Source organism: Echiichthys vipera (assembly GCF_963691815.1).
Source record: "Echiichthys vipera genome assembly, chromosome: X".
NCBI classification, from domain to species: domain Eukaryota; kingdom Metazoa; phylum Chordata; class Actinopteri; order Perciformes; family Trachinidae; genus Echiichthys; species Echiichthys vipera.
The window spans coordinates 14,526,483-14,550,803 of record NC_139825.1 but is presented as its reverse complement, the minus strand read 5'-3'; the positions used below and the strand labels follow the sequence as shown (position 1 = coordinate 14,550,803).

At 41.1% G+C, this 24,321-nt stretch overlaps 1 protein-coding gene across 1 annotated transcript in view; it reads right to left on the bottom strand.

The window, feature by feature from the left end:
- The window catches only part of LOC310965652 (plexin-A2-like), a gene marked incomplete at both ends in the record, with an annotated part of 64,260 nt that extends 40,937 nt beyond the window's left edge, over window positions 1-23,323 (bottom strand). Inside the window, 3 exons of the mRNA XM_083939369.1 lie at window positions 7,144-7,278; window positions 19,089-19,271; window positions 22,100-23,323. Coding sequence (XP_083795495.1) covers window positions 7,144-7,278; window positions 19,089-19,271; window positions 22,100-23,323 — 1,542 coding nt within the window. The remainder of the gene's footprint in view (window positions 1-7,143; window positions 7,279-19,088; window positions 19,272-22,099) is intronic.
- Between the last annotated feature and the right edge of the window lie 998 nt (window positions 23,324-24,321).

Here is a 24,321-nt window from a genome sequence, read left to right as displayed (position 1 = left end):
TGTGAATGTTCTCTAGTTTTATCAATAAAAAGGCGAACCTGGACCGACTCAAATGACTTATTTATTGACAAATATTTTGATAATCGCTTAACAATTTCAGTCATTTTTAAGCAACACTGAATGTTACAGCTTTCCCCTGTGAGGTTTTTGCTGCTGTTGTTTTATATTAATGTAAACAGAATAACTTTGTGTTTTGGACTGCTGTTCAGATAAAGAGCCATTTAAAGATGCCACCTCAGACTCTGTGATATAAGATTTATTTTCTAGTATTTTATTGGTACTGTTTAAATAATTTCTGCTGGAGGAGGAAAAAGCAGAGTGTTTTGGCTGGGCTTCATCCGACTCTCTTTAAAATAGGCAACTCTATACCCCTGCCCTTTTAAATATTGCAATAGATATATAGTTATTTCCAGGAAGGCTACTAAACAGTAGTACTAAACGTAAATGCCAACAATCAACAAAGGTAAGTAACCAAAACATTCTGATGAAATAATAAGCAGTTTTGATGAGGAGAGACCAAAGCCCATTTCATCATGTTATCTATTTTGTAATATATGGAAGCCTCATCACAGCTCACACTGTGAAATATCCAAGAGGGAAACAACTCACTTTGCAACATGCGGCATTGTGGTTTTGCCCACATGAGGAATTCACAGATTTTCTTTTTCCTCAGATGTCGGAAATGACCCCACAACTATTTGAGAAGTATTTTTGCAGTAATATTCTTATTTAACTTTTCTTTTTAGCATTTGATAAAGGATGTTCTTGCACTACTAAAGCATGACGACATGCGTGCTCCTGCAATAGTAATTAGTCTAGTAATTAGACTGTGAGCATAGGTTTATGCTGCTACTTTTCACACACACTCACACACACACACACACACACACACACACACACACACACACACACACACACACACACACACACACACACACACACACGCACACACACACATATACACACACACACACACACACACACACACACACACACACACACACACACACACACACACACAGCCATACAGTCTCCTATTGCTGCCACTTCCATGCGTGAATGTCTGGCAAAGCATAAGCTCTCCATAAGCTGCTGTGAGAGTCGCTGCTGTCGCACGGCCAGCACCACCCCTGCATACAAAACCAGGTCTGGAGCTGCAGCCTGAGCCTGGTTATTTTATACTTTGATATTATTCAAGGTCTGGACGTATGATGCAAGCAATTTCCTGATGTAAGCAATCACAAATGAAGAGTGGATTATGGATTAGAGTGTCTCCTGTGCTCCTGATAGCATAAGTGGGTGCTCTCTTATGTGTCTGTGTTGGCAAAATGGATTATCTGTTGCTCCCTATGAAATAACTTTCTCTCTTTTTTCCAGCAGTTCAGAACCCATTCGGTGCTTTCCATTAGCAAAATTATTTTGTATCGCGGGAGGGGCTGAGGTTCTAAGTCCGCCGTGGGAATAATCCATGAAATGTTGCGGGCTCGAGCTCGTCTAAACTTACTCTCTTCTCTGTTAGGCATTAGGCAGCTTGACCTTTACAAGGGAAGATCTATGGCTCTTCTGCTTTCTGCCGCCCAGTGAAGAATCAAATGTGAAGCACTCGCCGTGCCTCAAAGTTGATTTGTTTAGTAGAACTGACCTGAGCGGGAACATATCTTGTTGAATCTAAATACAATCAAAAGGTTTTATGTCCACAAGGTTTAAAAAGCATGGCAGCTCAGCATGTGAATAAGCATCAGTTACACTGTACAGCAATCACATTGTCTTGAGGGGTGAATAGGATACAATTTTCAACTAATAGATATCCGAATAAAAACTTCCACAGTTCATTAGTGACATTAAGACAAATAATTTTTGTATTACAATTTTTCCTAAATGTTATGTTTAAATATGCAAATGAGGCATTATCTAATGAAATATTTGCCAATTCGAATGCATTTCCAGAAGAGGAATTATAGACATTGGATAAAGATATGTTCAGAAAAGTATTGTTTCATTTTGTTGGCAGTCAAAGGATTGTACAGAGGGCAATTTGGATATGTGTATTTATCACTCCATAAATCCGAAGATACTGTCATCAGCCATTAAAAAATGTTTTGCCATGCTTTTTGGAATAAAGTGTTAATACATCAGGCTATGAATGACACATAAACGAACACCTTTGTAAAAACCTTCAGAATATAGATAAGAAGAAAACTGAAAAAAGAGAAAATGGTCTTTAAAGATACATATTGTAAAAGTCAATACATTTTTGCAAGACACTACAGGTGATTAGTAAAAAAATGTTTTCTGAAATTATATACAAATGAGGCATGGTGCGATGAAATCTATAGATGCAAATAGACTAAATCTAGTAAAATAAACACCTGAATGTATATTAAGATTTTTTTCTTTCCACTAGTCTAAAGGAGGATAAGAAAATAGCCCAAAATATCAAAATTGACCAGTACATGAAAAAATTATGTTTTTGCCTGGGGTGTAACTGTCAACCCTAAATGTAAATTACTAAAATCCAGCCTTTGGACTCTCCAATGCTGATTCTGAACAGGTCCACTAGGCCCTTTCAGGTCATCCGGCTCCTGGTTGTGCTCCAGGCAAAGTTCAAGACTCGTGGTGACCGAGATGTTGCTGTCCCGGCTTATATAGATAGTTTCACTCTAGTGGTCAGTTAAGCAAAACTCAAATGAAAACATATCTATTCTCAAAGGCTTTTCATTGACGCTTCCTTCCCTGATTTGATCTTATTCTCTGCTGTAAATTAAGGGTATTGCAAAACCAGATATTTATGTTTTTATTTATTTTCCTAAATCATGTTTTTTGTGTAGTCAATCAAAGTGGTTTTTGCTTGTTTTGATAAGATATCTCAGTTTTTTTTCTAGTTTTCATAAATCATTTTTTCATCGTGTACTCAAAGGGAAAATTAATCACCCTCGTGTTGTTTTATGCATTTTAATAATGGCTTTGATCTGTTTTGCAAATAATTGTTTAAATGTTACCAATATGTTATGAAGCTCACTCCATGTCTACCATATGTAAGAATGGAAAATCACTTTATTGGTTATTCAATAGTTAGTTTTTTTAGCAGCCTGAACATAGCCTTCCTTAAACATGGCACTGGACCCTGTCTGAATGGTGTAGATGTTTTTTGGACAGTAGAGATTAGTTTTTAGTTTTTTTAAATACATTAGAATCAAGTGTTGCTTGATATCATGGACAATTAAATAAACAATAGTTATAATGACATAAGTAGCTGCACTGATAGCTTTTTCTGTTCTTCTGTAATTAATTGTTGTTTAACTTTGTTTAGATCACTAGGGTTCAACTTCAATCATCAAGCCCTGTAGTTGCTTGATATATTAGAACATTTTCAATTAAAGAAATGTTAAATCAGAGACTGCATTGAGCTACAGAAACAGCAGCAGCAGCAGCAAGGAGGTAAAACCCGGACTTTTCTTTATTGAATCCTGATTTAGTGCAGGTGTTCCTTACAGTGTGTCCAGCCCAATGACAGTCACCCTATATATATATATATATATATATATAATATATCTACATACAGCTCATATATCACAGTATAATGCATGTACTATGTGTTTTTCTATCATTTCATCCATCATTTCTACAATTGTGTATCACTGAATTAAGCCTTTATCCTCAGTTTATGTTTAATGGACTGCAGATTCCTCATGAATCATTCATGATCAGTAGTATTTCTCATCAAGCTTTTGTTTGTCTTGTCGTCTCAGAGATAATTTCTTCAGGAGAAACCGATCATTTAAAACAAACCAAAATGAAAACGCTTCGCTCCCGAGAGGCAAAATCTCAGTCTGGACGTTTTTTAAGTCTCTTTCAGCGTCATACCATAGCAGTGTTGGATGATCACGTCCACTTTTCCAGCTTTGGGAATTACAAAATCCTTATCTTTTCACAACATCTGGGATGTCCACACACTAATGCTTGATCTTATCATCTTACCAGTTGGCTGTCGCTTTAACACTTTCATCCGGATTTACTGGAACTTTACGAATGCTGTCATATGAGCATGCAGGCTTTTAGACCTCTGCACAGTGTCATCCTATATTCTCCGTTTGGCTCAGGAAGATTCCACAGCCATCACATGATACGGTCACAGGGTTATCTGGTCATTTCCAGGGTTTTGTGTTTTTAGGACTCAGCAAAAAAAGAAGGGAAATAATTTATTGTGAATTAGATAATACTAGATTTTATTTTACAGCATAAACATTTACATTTCTCATCAAGTGGACTCTTGCTCTGTTTTGACTGCAGAGCACAAGGCACAAGCCATATAAACTACAGGTTTGTAGAATTGCAAGCATCACTGACTGTATTAGACTGTATGTATAGTTACCTTCATCAGTTTAGCTTATATTCACTCACAAGGGCAAGTATAAATACCAGTACCAACACCAGTACCTTTAAAATGATACCAATACCAAGAAATATATTTTTTTCCACTTGTGAGGAATGAAAACGGTTTTCCATTTGTTTCATGTCAAATGGCTGTCTACTGCTCATACCATCCAGTAATAATTTTGCCCACATTTGAGAGTACCATCTGCAGTGAAAACGCAAAACAGATCTAATGTTTAGGTGCATGTCCATACATGTTGCATGCTTACTTAGACTAAGACTAATTAATAGTGTTGTATATTATTCAGTTTAAAATACATTCAAATGAGCACACTTGGATCATCTTGTAATCTTGTGCATGAGCTCATCTCTTAGAGCTGTGGGGGTTCATCAGTTAAAAAAAGTTTGGGAACCTGTACAGTACACTTATACAGGTGAGAAAGGGACGATATACAGAGGTAGAGAGGGACAAAGCAGTGGATTGGTGGGATTTCAAGCAAAGATTTTGCATTTTACAGAGTGGCACTTTGAGAGATTGCCCTGGAAAACCCCCGCAGCACTTTCCCCCCTTAAGGTTTAAAGCCTTAGCCATCAGTTCACAGACAGACGAGTGACATTCAGTGAGGTTATCGTGTGTTTGAATACTGAGCATTTCTATTCTTAGAAATGATCAAACTAAAGGCACACAGTGAGGAAAAAAGATTAACCGCTGTGAAGATCTTTTTTTATATATATCAATAATGGCTCCCAAACGATGTTTTGGTGCTGACAAAGACACACATATATCCACACACAAACACAAACACAAACACACACACACAGACACACATGGACACAGACAGAGTTATTCTTTATTATTATCTCTATCGCTATTCTCTTTTCTCTCCTCACTCTTCATCATCATGCTAACCCTGCGTGTTTCACTCGACAGGAGACAGAGAGGCTCATTGTTATTCCACAAGGGTTGGCTGATCTCAGCCAAATCTGTCTGTGCCTCGCTCCTCATTCCCCATCATTCCTGTATTGTTTGGCTCCCAGGAATCAGAAAATCACTCATCTCTGGGATCTACGAAAAATGTGGGAAATCTGTGAGTGAAGCCCTCTCCCCGGGGGATTCCTTACCCAAGCTGCGGGAAAGTCTGAAGGGAAAGCTGTGCAAAGATGGAGAGGGAGACAGAAAGAGGAAAGCTTTACTTTGCTCCGAGCTCCTGAGGGCTACAAAGCCAAAGCTGTTCTAATATTGAGAGAAAATGCCTGGCCAATCTGTGTTTCGTTTTTTTGCTTGGTTATTGTGTGTCACTGGAGGCAGAGTGAAGAGAGTAGCCGGCTATCTTCTTGAAAGAAGCATGCGTCTCTCCTTGAACGACCAGAGCTCATCAATAAGTGATGTTCTGTCTCTTCCAGTCTATCAGACAGAAGGAAGAGCTGCCTTGATTTGTTTTAAAGACAGTAACCAGCACAATACTGTCTCTATTTTCACTCGCTCTTCAACTGACTCTCTCTCTTTAACTCATCCCTTGTTTTGTTCAAGTCGATGCTTTTATAGGTTTTTGGACTGTTCTTCATGCTTACAGAAAAGAGTTTTAGACACAACTGCAATTGTCCCGATGCCCTTTGCCTGTCTGTGCTGTGACTCTGGTTCAATGCATTCCAGCAGTCAGAAGACAACTGAGGGCAATGATAGGGCCCTTTTTTTAAAGCTTTTTGGCCACACTGACACCTAATCCCATTTTACAGTGCCATGCAGCTGCGCCAAAATAATCACTTGATGGGAGTTGAAAGTGATTACCACTGTTCACTCTTATCTCCAATGAGTGCAGAGAATATCGTCCGACAAAAACAACAACTGCTCGCCTCTGTGATGCCGGGCCAAGTAAGAAGCAGATGAGGGGGGTGGGAGGGTGATACAACCACAGGAAAAAAAGCCCCTAATCGTTTTCTTGTGTGTGTGTGTGTGTGTGTGTGTGTGTGTGTGTGTGTGTGTGTGTGTGTGTGTGTGTGTGTGTGTGTGTGTGTGTGTGTGTGTGTGTGTGTGTGTGTGTGTGTGTGTGTGTGTGTGTGTGTGTGTGTGTGTGTGTGTGTGTTTGTGTGTGTGTGTCATGTACAAAAGATGCATGCACTGTAAGTCGATTCGCATGGATAAGTAATTAGAACAGTGGTCCATCCCCTTACGCACAGCCTGCATATTTAACAACCCCTACTGTAGACACACAGCTCTGAGTGTTTGGGAGTTGCCACATTGAATTTTGAAGATAAGTCATAATCATCGGGTAGGATTCCAAATAAATAGCATTAATTTATCATTTAACATGAATTAATGTTTTTTAACATAACAGCTTATTCTCAGTCAGTGCCCAATAATAAACCTAACTGAAATTCTGGTGCAGAAATAAAGCCAAAAGTTTCTTTTTGCAATATCCTGATAAATCTCATCAAATCAGAATATCAGAAAATCAGAATAGATACAGTGTTGTACCTAAATATACATGTAAACACTTTTTATTTTAATTTTAGTTGTATTGTTCATTTTTATATTTGTAATATTTATTGACCCGAGGACAATACAATATTGTACCTTTTTCATTTCAAGTAAATCTAAAGCTACATACACTGTATCTCGCTCAAGTACGTGTCAGCATGGCGAATGCTCCCAGTCACAGAGGCATGAACCCGCAGGCTTCCAGCTGAAGGAAGATCTCGCTACTCACTACATCACCCCGCCCCTTTAGCTTTTCTATTGACAACAGCAAAACGAGGGCGGTTCCTTACCTGATTGTCAGACATGACATAGAGAGTTTTCCCGTCCAGGGAGAAGGCCATGTCCCGGAGGATGAGGCTGCTATCCTTCATCACAGTCACTGTCTCGTACAGCACTCCTCCCTCCAGAGGACCTTCCACTCTGATCTACAGAGACGCAGACAAATACAGAGAAGGAGAGACAGTGAATAGCTTCAGGTCACAGTGGCTAAAGGTTTCTGTAGTTTTGTAAACTGACATATGATATATATCATTTTTTATGCTTCCTCTAAAATCTGTATGCAAGCTCCTGCTGTCCCTCCAAATAAAGAAAATATTCTTTAAATGACAGCATCATAAGAAATTAGATAAACATCATGTTTTCAGTTTGATGACCACCCAATTTCACGTTTAGCTTTCTCTATAGCAAGGGAATCGTGAGTTTCTACACTGGCTGCTATGCCTAACATTTCTGGTAATGTCAGTACATTGTAAAGCAAAAATGTCACATTAGTCAAACCATTTCTCCAGAGTCACCAACTGTACGAAAATGTCCTCTTGTACAAGCCATTTACATTTTGTTCAATAATGACAAATGACCTATCTCATAATCAGTCCTAAAGAAACTCTCCACCGGCATTGCAATCAATTAGAACATTAGCTAATTAACAGAATAGCTGCTTATGTGAAATGACGCACAAAACAGGCTGTTCATTTGTGTAACAGTAAGAAGTACTTTGATGTTAATCACTGAAAATATACAATTAGATTCTTACTGGAAGCAAAACTTCATAGACTGATAGCGAGCAGTAGCGACATTATGCATTTATTTTACCTGGTTCATTGTAAAGTGGAGACTCAGAAGAAGACACAGAAAACATCTGCTGCTACTCATTCCTGTTGTTCGATGCCACTCTGGCCTAAATCCACCCCCGAGGTTGCAGCCGTGACGCAGCTGAGTTTTAAAACGTGTTCATTGAGCTCAGCCTTAATTTGACTTTGGAACGACTTTCAGGCAGCAATCTTTTGGGGCTTGTTAAATGCAAGCATTGAGAACAGATGCCCACCGGTAAAGGGTTTTAGATTATTTTCTCCCACCTCTGCCTACAAACAAGATCTGCTGTTGCAGTGAAGCAAACAAATAAGCAGGGCTGTCTTTATAATATAAGTGGCTTACTGATGTTGGAGCTGTCAAAAGGTAGCCTCATGAGGATGTGAAAGTGTTTGTAAAGATGTAAAGTGTTGAGTACGCTGAAAAAACCCTTTATTATTGCTGATATAAATTTCCCGTTAGTAGTGCTCACTACATAATGAAAGTCTGTTTATCACAAAGATAAAGCTCCTTGTTTGTTGCATAACCAATGTGTTTTGCTCACAAAAAGACTAGGCAATGCTCCTTCAATTTTTTATTTCACAAAAAAATGCCTTTATTTGCACTCGTAAATCCCATCTTTCACCATTGGTGCATGAACCATGTGAATTGCATCATACTGTAATGATAACCTGACACACGAAATATAAGTCAGAAATGTGTAATGAGATAGAGACGTCTGAAAAAAGCAAGAAAGCTGAAGAAAAATGATCCTCATTAGCCATGCAAACCCAGGTTGAAGCCCAATTTGAATTCCAGGGAGCTTGGATCATTAACCATGTGATGCAATTACAGTAAAGCTGAATTAATTTCTCAATCACAATAATTGAAATAAACGCAAGATAATGAGGAATTGGAGCAGAGAATTGTGGAAGTGCTGCGATACGTCTGCAGTGCGATTATGCCAGTCTTCCCTGCAGGAATCCTGACGCGTGGACTTAGGTGACTTCGCCACCCAAATCAAATCTGACTGCGGAAGATTTTTGAATACATGCCAGGTCTAGCTCACACACCCATGGTGGCAGAGCCTCAGCAGTCTCTCAATGGGGACAGTCAATCAATACAAACTGATTACATGATTGGATCCCCTGGGCACCAAAACTTCATCAATCAATCACGCCTCCACCTTCCAGGCAGCTGCGCCTCTCCAACTGTCAGCTCCGCCAGCCAAGAATGAAGAAGGGAGGGAGAAAATATGTGCAAATGTGTGTGTGTTAGTTTATGTGTGTAGGAGGGTACATACTGGGGGGGTACAGGGAGGGTAGAGCCCCATCTTCCACATACACAAGCACCAAAGTACTGAGCACAATGGTTACATGATTTGTTGATTTAGGACTGTGTCTCTCACTGGTCATTACCTCAACACAGTGCACAATCCTATCCTTGGAGATGTTATTTCATAGACAGATTTATTTTTTATATTTGAGCTAAGCTTTTTTCTTGCTCGCTCATTGTCTGGTTTCTTTCTCTTGCCCTGTCTTCTCTTGTTCCTACTCTTCCTCCTCCCCCTCCTTCTCCTATTCCTCCTCACCCATGTCACTATCCCACGCAGTAATGGAGCCAGCTTAAATTATTGTTTCCCACAGTCCTCATTTCTTAAATAGCATAGATAGGAACTACAGTATACATAGGAAGTGTTTTGTGGCAAACCATGTTTTTTTTAAAAACAGTACTCTATAGAAGGACAGATACTGAGCCATGTATGTTTTTAGTCAGGGATGATTAGGGTTGACTGAGGGTCAGGGGTGCGAGATGAGCTCAGACAAGTACTGACCCATCATGACTGATCCATGGTGTTTGATTTCAGCGGATTTAAAACTGTTTTTTATCATTCAAAACAGGGCTGACCAGACCGAAGCCCCCTGGGAGTACAGCAGGTCCTCAATCTCTCCTTAAGCCCCACAGCTCTATAATGAGAGATAGGCGGGTTTAATTGGTTTTATAATGAGCCTGCTTTTAGGAAATTACACACAAACTTGCACACTTACGCACACTGGCATGCAAACAAAGACGCATACTCCTGTATACAAACACACTGCACACTCTTCTTCTCTTGGTTGCTCATTACATTTGGAAATTCTGGTCATGATCACTTGTTTGATCAATACATGATCATGGACTGTTGCATATCAGGAACACACCCAATATGCAACAATCCATGTAGTGCAAAATTAGGCACCCCTTTCACTTGTATCCATAAGTAAAAACATACAGATGAATCCTATTTAAGAACCACAGTGAGACAAAAATGTCATCATCTTTACAGCCTGTCACTCACAACACTTTAAGCATCGATGGTTGAAGGAGCATTTATTGTGTTACACTTTGTGCATGCGTGATTATATCTTGACATTGTAGCCTAACTGCCTAATACAGCAGAGTGACCTGTTTGCCGTAACCACTACTCCAGCAACCCGTTGAAACCTGTTGCTTAACCGCCATAGCCGTCCCTTTAACCGTCACCGCTTAAAGCCACTAGTGATTGGACGGATCAGGTGTCTAGATACACGCCACAACTCTCTGTGTGCCTTCTGTAAGATTGTATGTGTTGTGATTTCAGTAAGCCGTTCTCATCCGAACTCATCACATTTTGATCTTCATATGTCCCTGTGGCATCAATTGTCGCCATACTCTGTTGGAAAAGATAATTTGTGGAGTTCAAAATAAGATCATTTAACTGCGGTGATGCCCGGGACACACAGGACATGAACTGCAGTCTTCTAGGTGAAAGTCTATTGATTGTTCGCCCCATCCCTCAATCCGATCTCCTTCTCTACTAGCTCTTAAGAGTTTCACACCAATGCTCAACGGTGCCTTGTGTGTCTGAACCAAATGCAGACCCTGGGTATGAAAACAGGCTGTTTTCACAGTGCGCTTACACAGTTACACATAACCACCTAGCTAGAATGCAGCAATTGGATTCCAATCCATCTTGAATGTTTCTTGGATGCATTTTCACTCAGCTATTGTATATTAAGAAAGCGATTGGATCTGCCCAAGACTCGTTCCGGGACAAAGTGTAAATTTTATTGAAGTATTTAGGACATTGCTTTAAGCTCACAAAGAAACAACTATATACTTAAAGATAACAAACAGTAAATCTTAAAATTCAATCAGATTCCCCTTGTGTGGTCCTTGTCATGTAACAGAGGAACTGAACTGATTTGCCATTAATACCACATGTTCATATGACCTCAGTGAGCTCCATATTTCATTCTCTCTTCCCAGCGTCTCGCTGGGAAGGATATATATTTAACCCATGAATAATATTTAAGCCAATAACAGCAATATCCTTCCTGCTGCTGAAATTCCCTTGCATACCCTGCGATAGATATAAACAACCCAGCTTAATAAGGCTTCCACAAACAGATACGCAACCTGAGCCCATGTGCTCTTCATGAAAACAGCCTCCCTTTTCTTGGGCTGGGTTTGCATCTTAAATGCTATGCTGCACTCTCATCCTGTGAGAGCCAAAGAAAACACAAAAAAAAACAGACTTCTTAGATGTTACTTGGCTTGAGTCGGGTTGGCTCCGTTGTAAAGCTGCCAGACATTGCATGAGCAATACACTAACCCGAATGTCTCTCCTGTGATATTTACATATGGGGTTGATTTTGAGATTCATTTCAGGAGATGATTTTATTCATCCTGAGAGGAAGTATACATATAAATGTCCATGAACCCCTGCTTTTCTGCTCCAGTCTGGGAAACCTTGTAAAGTAGATGATTACTGTGTTTATGTGGTAAAAGCTGTCCAAAAAAAAAAGTGCATCCATATGTGGCCAGCCGGTCTGTGCCCTGCATGTTCACGCAGCTGACCTAAACATATGGATGACCCAGGAGGCATGGAGCGCTCTGTTTAACCAATCATTCCCAATCTGCCACTCTGACAAGGTTTCATCTGTCTCTGAAGACCGGTCTGTCCGACTTGAACCAAACACAAAGACATTGGTTCATTTTTTCTACAAAAACCTTTGTGTACGTCACATTTAAACTGGAAATCAGTGAGTCATGCTGCATGCAAACATGTGATTTACAGTAAAGGGTTGTTTTTCATAATAAAACACCAAATGTAAATAATGCACAATTTTGCAGGTTACCACACATAAATCTTTCTTCACACAGCAAAAGGGGCACAGAATGAAAATACACGCAAGACTAGATCTATAGAAGATGTACACAGACTGTGAACATGACATATTTTGGCAACAGTTTGACTTAATATTGTGACACGGGGCACACAGCGACATAAGGGCCTGACAACTGGCCACCTTTTAAGGTTGAGTGGCTGTGCATATGGTCCGATTGAGGATGACAGTGGAGGAGAGCGGGGCATTGATTACCCCATATAACCATCACGGCTCTGTGAATGCTAATGAGACGAAGCTCAGGATAGAGCTGAGCTGCAGCGGCTAATGAAAGGCTAACAAAGAGCGTTCAGGGGAGGAGGGGTCACTGAGGTGGAGATGTGTACTACAGGACACGACTAATCATTCAGCCATCACATTAACTACAGTCACCAAGTGAGCCATATTGATTGCAGCCACTAGATACGCTGTATATTGGCGAGTGCCCATACCTAAACGTGATTACCAACTGGGGCAGAAGAGAGGTCATGGTGTGTGTGTGTGTGTGTGTGTGTGTGTGTGTGTGTGTGTGTGTGTGTGTGTGTGTGTATGTGTGTGTGTGTGTGTGTGTGTGTGTGTGTGTGTGTGTGTGTGTGTGTGTGTGTGTGTGTGTGTGTGTGTGTGTGTGTGTGTGTGTGTGTGTGTGTGTGTGTGTGTGAGTGTGTGTGCGTGCGTGCGTGTGTGTGTGCGTGTGTGTGCGTGTGTGTGCGTGTGTGTGTGTGTGTGTGTGTGTGTGTGTGTGTTTGTGTGTGTGTGTGTGTGTGTGAGTACATGTGCTTATTTAAGGATTATTGTTAAAAGCCTTCCAGTGACAGCAGCCAAAATTTTCCCTCCGCCGTAACCTTCAGCTGCATGGCGTCAAGTGTCCATAATTTCTACAGCTTCACCACATTCTCCTCTCAGTCTCTGCATGTCCATTTCTTTTCTCTCTCCTTGAGGACATGGTTTCCTGTTCTCTGTTTCCTGTCCTCCTCCGTAAAGCCCCCCCCCTCATCCCGTCCCACCTATCGTTCCCATTGTTTGTCACGTTCCCATGGCCCACCAACAAAAGCAGTGGGAGAGGGACAGTGGAACAATTCATGGCACCCGTATGGTCTTCATTTTGCTGACCGCAATGCAGTCAGTCCTCTTGTGTGTCTCCATGTACAGTATGTGACTGAGCAGGAGGAAGAAAAGAAAGAGAGAGACGAAAGGACATAGAGAGATGGAGCCACTAAAAAAAACTGCAGGAAACTGTCAGGAAACATAGACAGATGCTTTATTTGTTTTTAAGAAATTGCCTCTCTTAATACCATTGACTGTTTCAGCTGCACTGAGACATCTAATGGGGATCCGCTCTGAAGACTTTCACCCTCAGGTCCAGCTCTCTTCATGCAGTTATGAAAATCCTTTCAATTTAGCCTCAAACACACCTATTCCATGAAACTCCATGCTAATGATTTCAATCACCAAATCTCCACTTCCTTGCCCTCCTTAGAAACCGTGACTTTGAAAAGTCCAAGTCATTTAGCCGTGTACTGGAGAATTTCCCCACCCGGTCAGCTCTCAATAAGCCATAATGAATCCACTATTTGCACATGAGAGTATTTAACTAAGGCTTTCTTTGCTGTGAGCTTATGGCTCGCTCCAGAGTAGTGTTGAGGCAGCTGCAGTGATCAAATGTGTAACACTTCAGTTAAAGGACAGTTTCTCCAGTCTCCAGCAACCTAAGCGTGTTAATATGTTAAGATTACTACATTTCCTCTCTGGCAGGTATGACAAAGGGATACACCCTTAATAGTAGTAGAAACTAGGAACATCTTGATATTGAGTTGCAGAATCCACGTCTGAATACGCTCAATATGTCAGGGAAGCATCCGGTTGCACTCTGTATGCCATTCTAGTTCCTCTGAGTGTTACGGTGCTCTGCAGAAACATTTTCTCCGAAAATCAATTCCACTCAACACTTGTCATGTTTTTGAGGCTGCCATAGGGTACGCAAAAGTATAATGTCATTCTTCAGTGTGTTTGCTGCTTACTTACTCGCCAGGCTACTAGGAGCATAGAGAGAATCTGTTGAAAATCTGCTGTCCTTTCTACAAGTGGAAAAGGAGTATAAAACCTGTGGAAATGTTTCTGCAGCTAAATAATACTAATCTTTCATTTACAAATCTAAGCCATATATAAAATGAATACTTTTGTCTGGGAGTACATTATCAGAGCTTCACAGTCATAGAGGCAGGAATGGAAATTGTTTTGTAGTCACATCTTCTATACACTGTCCAATTATATATGACTGGACTCATTTTAGCTGGGTACAGAAAAGCGACCAAATATCTGAATGGTTGGGGAACGTGGATGAAAATGCCCTGAGCAGCTAGTCTTCCTCCTATGGTGTAACATGGTTCATGGAAAAACCCATTACATTTTGGAGTGGAGTCGAATCACAGGGCGGATACACTCATTATTTTTCACTTTCATTAATATTGCAAGATCGAGCACTGCCTTGGCAGAAAAATCACAGCCAATGAAGCCTATTCACATATGTCCATTCTGAATGGACACCATCAAAAACCACATCCTTTGAGCCGGCCATCCTTGAAACAGCAACCCAAGGACAAGTGCCGTTATCAACCTACAGTCCTCCACTCTCTGCATCGTGTTTTCTTCCAACGGCTGATTATTCACCAAAAATGCCTTCCCAGAAGTCTGTTCTCTCCTAGTGCCCTTCTAGCTTTTGTTGCAATAAATGGTTAAAACCTTGATGGAACTCTCCTGACTTAAATTTTTTGATCTTCTCATTCACTGGGTCCCACTAGCATCTAGTTAACAAGTGGAAACTGGGCCAAGAGCACCACTGAGAGTTGCTTCTATCAACACCTCCTGCCTTGAGACTGGAATATATATTAATAAAGATCAGTGAGAAATAATGGCTTTACCTGGATTCTACTCATTAGCGTGCATCACGCAAAGTGTAAAAAGCCCCTTTTGTATTCAGCCCTTAGTTACCCACAGGGTCGTATTACTCAGCTAAAGCCACACAAGGAAACAAAACTGTGGCAGGTGATGATAGAAATGTCCTGTTATATATCTGGACAGGGAGTAGGCTAATTGAGAGACGCTGATGGACTCGTCCATATGCTGCATGGAGCCTGGATGGTGAGACGTTGGTTATCCCTGTGACCTTTCACCCTGTTTACATCCTTCCTGTGGCAGGCTTGACCTTTGCAATGGCCCTGCTGCTGGAGTGATCCGCTGATGGCATTTATTGTCATGCCCCATTTCCACTCAGGCTGTCCATTTGGGGGTGATGGAATAGGATTTGAGAGGTGACCCTGTGCTCCTCGGAGGCTCCTGGGAGTCTGAATCATGTCTCTCGCTCTGTAAGTGTAATGACAAACTCTGGCCTTCAGACACACTGCATTTAAAGCAGTAATGATGGATTCCTCACGCTACAAAATCACTGCTCACTTCCTGAACACATGCAAAACATTTTGCTCTGTGTTTTTCTCTGTCTAACTCCTTTCTTCCTGAATCTGTCCCTCTTTCTTTTTTCTCACTTCAGTCTATTTCCCCTTTATGTGTTGTTTTTCTCTTTCTTCTTGTTTCCATTCTTCTGTCTTTGTCTCGTACTGTCCTTCTCAGTTTCTCATTTTCTCTCTCTCTTTCTGCCCGGCTATCTTGTCTTTTTCCCCAATGGCTCATCCAATGAAAGAGCTGCAGTGATGTTATCTGCACTCCCAGTCTGGACGTGTGTGTGTGTGTGTGTGTGTGTGTGTGTGTGTGTGTGTGTGTGTGTGTGTGTGTGTGTGTGTGTGTGTGTGTGTGTGTGTGTGTGTGTGTGTGTGTGTGTGTGTGTGTGTGTGTGTGTGTGTGTGTGTGTGTGTGCGTCAGACAGATTGCTCCTCATAAGACTAAGGCCCCCAGGCTAATGTCACAACAGTTGTCTCACACATTTCCTCAGCCAGCTGCATGCCTGTACGACTGCAGTATGTAGAGCCTGCAGTGCTACCAAGTCAATCCAGTTAGATCAAAGAATGAGCCTTATAGGAACTTGATTATAAAATATCATTATTCGTTCATTTGAAATTAAGCTTGATGGACAATGAGCTAAATCAACTTTATGAACCTCTAAGACAAGATGCCATCTTTTGTCTGTGGGCTTGGTGAAAGAGGCATCCTACAGCAGTGAAAAAAAAACTCTAGTGGATGATTTTTCCATCTATAGTGTTTGCTTTGCATACCTACTTTGTTGTCATTCATGTCGTCAGTCTTGTCAAAAGTTGTTTTCCGGTGAGTTTTAAACATACCTCCATATATATGAAGCTTATTTGACTCTGTGCACTGCAAAGCTGAAATTATTTAGACATTACTTGGATGAAAAATCCAATCCCAGTCAGTTGGACCGGAAATTGAAAAGACGACAGGATTCGGGAACTTCGGTCGGTAAGGATCGATGCTAAAAACATCTGATAAAGATAACGCATGGCAAGAGATTCTTGTTCATGACCAATTTACGAACTTGCGGTGTAATCCGTATTATGTCCCGCCTCCTGCACGCTGAAACCCACTGACCCCTCTTTCATGTTTTCATTTGGGGGACTATGTCTGACAATTTTGTAACTGAATGAAAGTTATTTTCCGAGCAAAAACACATCTGACCTCTCAGATTTTCTCTTCTCAGATGTGAGGATATGAGGGTTTCAACGTATGTGGGTATTGGACTGTTGTTGGACAATTTTTTACTATTCTCTGACATTTTATAGCCAAAACAATTTATTGATAAATTAATTGAGAAAATCATTGGCAGATTAATTGGTGATGAAGAAATCTTTGGGTGCTCTTAAATGGTCAGGATTTGAGCTTACTCTTTTCATTCTTCACTCAGTTACTTCATTTAGCACCACAAATGCCATCAGGTGAGACTGAGTCTGAAAATGTGCACCATTATCCCCATTTGAATGTTTATCCTTTGTTTTCCCCTGTCTATGACGGCTCCGGTTGTTCAGCTCTAGCCATCCTTTATCCTGACACGTTTGAACAGTTCCTTCCTACATACATGTGTCAGTACTGTATTAATCATCAATCTCTAAACCTGATGATGCAAGCATGGCAGAGCAGCAGAAACCTACTACTAAAGGAATACTAAAGTTAGACTTTAAAGGATAAGGCTGCCAATATTCTAGATTTTTCTTATTGTCGTTGACTAATCCAATGAAAAGACCAGAACTAACAATGCCTTAGTCAATCTCATAATGCTTTCAGAATTACCCAGCCTATCTGTGGCACACAGCCCCTTTTTGTTCCTACTGACTTGCTGCTGAATGTACAGTGTGTGTGTGTGTGTGTGTATATGAGGTGATAAAATAATAAACTACAGTGCAGATTTTCATCATAATGAATAAACTTGTCACCAACAGTGTGTCGGTAACAGTGTGGCTCACTGTTATGTCTTTGGACAATAAGATATATCAAGGTTAAGGCTACACAAGCTTAATAGTATACATCAATTGTTGGTTTTAGTCTTTTTATTGGATTTGTTGACAAAAATAAAAATGTAGAATATAACCAGACATATCGCTTAAATAAAGGTGAACGTCTGAGTGATTTAAACCTGCCTAAAACGTACAGAACACTTAGAACTCTAATGGTTTCTTATTAACATGTAAAAATGAATGTCAAGTACACAGAGATAACGTTCAAAATCAGTGAAGTGGTCCTTAAAGTACTTTGTAATGCTAAACGCTGTTCAAACCTAAATCCACCAGGGAAGTGTTGAACAAGAGGCACTAGAGCTGCATAATTTTCCTGTTACTAATACAACTTATACAAATGAACTGAAGGAACAGGCCTGTGCTTCAGTTGTGGCTCAAGTTGTCACGGTGGAAATTTGCATTGATTTGTTCTCAGTCCAAAGGCTGATGATGATGTAGTGCTGCATGAATACTGCACCTTTTTTCAGCTGCATCATGTCCCACATTATCATCATGATATATTAGACATAACCAGTTATGCTAATTAGGCCATTAATTGATCCTATTATTGTATTAATTAGCGTTAATGGATTACAGATCATTATAACATAAATGTGTCACGGCAGTGAGGCACAAAAACAGCTGGGGGTGATGAATCTCAGTGTATTTCTTATGGACGACTGATAAATGATAAACCTTTAAAGTGATGACATTAGAGGCATAGTTTGGATGTTTTGAAGTGGGGTCGTATGAGGTACTTATTCATAGTCAGTGTACTACCTGGCAGGAGTACAGACATCGAAGCTATGTAATGTACTGCTGTGCATGGGGGAAACAGCAAAACATGTTTTAGCTACCTAAAAACACTTAGAATACACATTTAAGTGTATCCTATATTTAGAATATTTTCACCACTTAACCTTGCTGTCAGACGGCACTTTAAAATTTTTCCCTGCAGAACACTACCGTTACCTTTACCTCACCTTTGTGTGACTTTGGTGAAATCGAACTAACCCTTTAAAACGCCAACTCATTTAAGCCATTTTTCTGTTACAGATTTTTACTCATACATCTAGCTCACTTTGTAGGAGCATGACTTTCCCATTTTTGGTTTTGCCTGCTAAGCTCGTATTGGCTGATTGTTTTGCGAACCAGCGGAAACAGCAGTCAGTTGGCACAACATTAGGCCTATTTTAATCGCAGCTGAAACCTGAGGTCCTGAGTTCTGGTTCTGAGGTCTGGGACCAGGCAACATTTTGCGTTAATGTTCAAAAACTGAAACTGGAACATAACTCTCAGAGGAGACTGAGATGCCAACGGGTCATTAATAGCAGCTTCAAGAAATCATTGTTTTGTGTTTTGAGAAAATAAGTGAGGCTATTTGTCATCAAGAGGATCTGGTTGCATCTCTTGAGAATTTAGCAATTCATTGTAAATCAACAATCTTGAGTATCAAGGCTCAGTATGTAAAATAGGCAGATCAAGCCTGTCTTGTGTGACAGTGAGTGTGTGCAGCTCTGCTCTCACCTTCTTCAGTCGTCCACTCCTAGTCCCCAGGAAGATCACACTTTGTCCATTGTAGACGTAGGAGGTGACAGAGGTCAGCCTGTCCCTGCTCTCAGTGTATAGCGTCCGACCCGACACCAGCTGGGAACCCCCCAGGGGCTGGTTTATATCCAGACCACAGAAGTGATCATCAATGGGAACAGGCTGCATGGAGAGCAAGAGGGATGGAAAGATGGGTGTTGGGGTTAAGATGAAGAAGGCATTAAGAGCATCAAAACAGAGAGGTATTTTTTGAGAACGCAAAGGAAAGAGAAAACAGGAAAAGAGGTGAAAGGATCGAAGGATGAAAAAGGGAAGAGGGTGAGAGGAGGGAGTGGGGATGACAGATGTAAGGAGGGGAGGTGGGGGCAACATGAGAGAGAGGGAAAAGTGTAAGTGGGAGCCAGAAAAATGACTGATATCACGGTTGAAATACAAATACAAGAGAAGAACTCAAATTGACCCATGGCAAGCCTTACATGCATTAAGTGCACATTTTTCAGGGTTAAAAATGATTAGTTCAAAAGGGTTTGGGTCTGCCGCGTTGATCAACAAACCTTGGACCGGGCGAATTTGTGGAGAAGACTAATTACTGATGGCAAACATGAGAAAACGCTGTGTATTTTGCGCCTGTTTCTGTGGTTTTTAGATCACTTGATCTGACATCACACAAACACACAGCACAAGATATGTCAGGTTTTGATTAAGCATCAAAGAGAGCCGCATGCTTTGCAGTCCTTTTACATCTACTAACATGCACCTCAAACCTTTGCTAATTGCCTGTCATTCAGTGTATAAATCTAACCTTTTAGGGCAGCTAATTTCTTATTTCACATCCTCCACTTCTTATGCATATTAGTCACGTTGTTGTTGTTGTTGTTGCTGTTTTTCTTTCATCAAGTAATGTGCTTCAACTTTAATGAATATGATCAGTAAAGTGGATTCAGCATAAATCGACTTCATTTCTCACCCTAAGCCACTTTCTTTCTAGGTATTTGCGAGCATTCAACTCCTCTCTTTCTTCTCTATTTTCAAATACTTGCAATAGTTACCATGGACTGATTGAAACATTGCCGGTGTGAAATTCCCTTGCTGAAATTGTAATGTCATATCTTTTATAACTTTTGGAGTCAAGAGTCAATAGAAATATAAGGAATTTGTCTTATTGACAATCATTCAACGTCTCCAGAGGATGTCTCCTTCTGACTGATTCTCTGACGTTTCATCTCGCATCACCAGCTAGTTGACATTTGTTATTTTAGTTGAAAAGTCTCAAAAGCTATTGGACAGATTGCCATGAAATTTGGTACAGATATTCATCAGATCATTACAGTCAACCTTAGCTGTTTGCTGTAATACTATAAACTGAGATGGTGAGCATGGTAAACATACCTGCTATATATATAAGCATGTTCGCATTTACATTATGGGAACGGGAATTTTCTGAAAATAGCATTTAAATTAGCCCCAGGTCATAACTACCCAGGAGTCTAAAGCCCCTTCTACACATGCATTGAAAACCTGATATTATCTATACATCAGACAGATGAGCTGTATGTGATAAAGCATTTGTCCAAATCAGTTGGACCACACATTAAATAGAGTTTACCCTGCCAGCTACCTAGTACAAAATATGTATAATGTCTGATTGATGCGTGAGCGAGTTGATGATGTTTATATCACGTGGCTCATGCTAAACCAGAAGAAAATGAGGATTCCCAAATTGAAGAAGAAAGGTGATTTACAGGAAGACGGCAACAAAAATGTTTAACTCCGACTTTTTCAGGAGTTTCTGACGGTAAAGGCCGATGCTGAAATCGGCAGACAAATTCAAGAAACTGCAAGGGTGTTGAACCGGCTCCGTGACCGTGGAGTAATCCCCATCATGTCCTGCTTCCTGCACGCTCTATAGGCGCCATACCTCACCTAAAACAAACAATTTCCAGTTAAGTGAGAACACGTCTGACAGACAATCTCCTGTTGTGAGCCACATGTGTGAAAGGGCAACTTCGGACAAAGTCTGGACCTGATTTGTCAGATGTATTTTCATATAAAAAATCTGCTTAACATTTACAGAAACAAATGTTCACAGAATAAAATCAGATTGGTGTTTTTAGATAATTACCTTAAGACAGCCATGTCTAACAATCTTCCCATGAGAAGGAAAATATCTGATATCAATATTAGCCTCAAAAAGCTGCACTAGAGCATCTCTAGACATAGCTGTTGATCTTTAACTGAGTAAAGAAACACTAATGATATCTGAACAAAGCTGAACCACTGCTTTCATTCTCAGTCCATTTTAGATTTAAAGTCCTTTGGTTAACTACGCAGTGAGAGTTAGTAATTGCATTATTATGTGTCTCTGTCCTCCCTCAGTTGTTTTTATGAATAACATTCCATCTTGTTTTTTTGATGGCACGGTGGAATCAAAGTACATGTTGTCAACTGCAAGAACAATGAATGCGATGAATAACATTGTTTTCATGGTTCGCTTTCAACTTGTTTCCATCAAACCCTCTCATTATGTAGAATTATTGCTTTCTCAATGGAGCAGACTTGGACATTTGCAAGAAAGCCCTTTTCTCAAGATCAAGAACAGGTTTCAGAGGGTTTGAATACTGCTGACAGCGACAAGAGTAGAAGGAAGGCGAGAGGGGAAGAAAAAGGGGAGGAGAAGAAGGCGGGAGTCAGTGCCCAAACCCCTGACTGAAATCAAAGCTCCATACAAAACTCCTCTGATTAGCATTGTTGAATTAATCTCCTCCAGGTCCTCTGCTCTTGTGGGATAGTCAAAACCTGAATGGTGTCTTCAGCACAGCCCTGGCGGCAGGTCTAACAGCTATTTAGGCTTCAATCAAGGTTGTGGATAATTAAAGAGCTTACTGTCAGTAAATCTATATCAATGCTGCTCATCACCTTGTGGGTTTCATAGTTGGTCTAAATACTGTATGTGTGATATAGGAGGGTAAATCTCTGTACAGTCCACCTACCGCCTTGGTGCACTGCACGTCCTTTCCCAGCAGCCAGTGCAGCTCGAGGTTTCCTTCTCCCTGGTAGCAGGACTGCAGCCGCTCCTTGATGCGCGTGTTTATGTCTTGGATAGTGAAGACGCAGAGAGCGGAGTGATCTGGGGGGTCATGGCACTGCTTCTGTCCCTTGGAGAACACAGCGAAGAGCACGTCCTCCTGGGCACTGATGTTGAGCGACTTTGCCAGAATCCTGCCAGCCTTGGACAGGTAAGCTGCCTGTAGCAGACGGTACTCCTCACCTTTGTGCACGCACCCCACAGGAAGGGATACATATGAGTGGAACTTCTTGTCGCCTTTGCAGAGGCGGATGATGCGAGAGGTGTAAAAGAGGTCGCCAGGGGAGCCGCCAGCGGGCATCCCATTCTCAGGCGTCTCCGGCTGGACGGTCATGAAGTAGACAAAGCTGCCGCTAGCAAAGCCATAGATGTAGTAGATGTCAAAGTGTGGCACGAGGGCCAGCGTGTCTGAGGGGATTTTAATAAGAGAAGAAACAAAGTCAGTGTGAAGCTCATAGTCCAGCATAGCTGAGGATTCTGGGTCGCGAGGCAGCTTGCGGCTGGAGATAGTTGGGAAGTAGTCCTGTTTGCCACCGACGGCCGTGCCGATGTACAGAGTGGCATCCTGACCCTGCGAGGGCACAACAACACCGTACATCGTCCCTGTCTGGTTGTCACTGGAGAGGTAGTGTTCTTTCTTGTGCGTGGGCTCCACAAGGATGAACAAGTCGTCAAGCCTCATCAGCTTGCAGACGCCCTGGTAGAGACTCCCGCAGGCCAGCAGCCGGTTCTGAGAGTAGTCAATAAGCAACAGTTTGTTAACGTTGTCAGTCGAGGCAAGAGGCTCAGAACAGGGCTGGACAATCAGTGGAGGATAACATGCTTTGTTGTCATACTCTGGCCCTGTATCATGGGTCACCAGCAGGGTGAGATTAGCTGACAACTTGTAGATTCGGTTGACAGCTCCGACATACAGAGCTCCAGTAGACTGATGCACAGTCAAGTGGTTCAGTGACCACTCCCTCCTCTCTGATTGGAAGGTGTTCAGAGTCTGTCCAACAGCCATCTTTTGATTCACAGAGATTAGAGTCAATAGCCACAATGCCAGGGGCCATGACATGACCTTTAGAGGACGGTTACCTTTAGCGAGGCCACAGTAAGTCCACCCTGTATCCAAGCACATTCCCATCCCCACAGGGTTAAAAAAAAGAAAAACACTGAGCTCCGACAAAACACCAGGAGAAGGATTGCGCTGAAAAAAAGAAGAGCTGTGCCGTCTCGTCCTCCTTAAGTGATCTTCACATCATTCTGAAAGAGAAAATAAAAATATTTGTTGTAAACTCAAAAGATCCTTGATTCATTTGAGAGTGAGCAGTTGCTTTTTGGGCATCATGTGCTTGTTTTTACCTCAATCTCTGCTTAGTCAGACACATAAGGCATCAAAGAAACAAGTAACATTTGTTCAAACTGTCTCACCATATTTACTAGCCTGAAAGATGGTCCAATTTTCCCCCCACCAACAGGGGGGCTCATTATATTCGCCTCTCTGTAACAGAGAACTAACTGTGGCCTATTACTTGAACAAAGCAGTGACACACTGTAGCTGTGCCTTCTCTCTGTTTGGGTGGCTAATTAAATGATCCAAACGTATTAATTATGCGTCCATATTTTTGGCTCCCTGTTTTCCTTTCTCCCCTCTGCCTTGTTCATTTAAATGGTTGAATCCAGGAGGAATTAATCACTCTCCACTGCGGCCGACATTCCTAAATTAATCACACTTTTTCTAGGGATGGCAGGCAGTCATTAGAAATTCAGAGCCAGGCAGAATCAACCCTCACACTTCCCTGTTTAATTTCATTAGCATATTTTATGTAGATATTTCCAGCGGACAAACAATGTCCCTCAGACACACGAGGGACTGGAGATGGATGATTTGGACACATGGCACAGGATGTTTGATGCGTTTTTTTCTCCATCATCATAACTCTTATGTGATGCATGTTTTAGTTTAAAGGTGTTTGTCATACAGATGAGACAAAATAAGCTCATTTGAAGACAAAAACAGGTTTTTATCTGCTGTAAAATCAAGACAGATGTTTGGTGAAGGAAACACAAGCATTGTAGATAAAGTGGCCTCACATACGCCGGTACTTCATCGTAGTCAATTAATGGAGTAATAAAACTGCC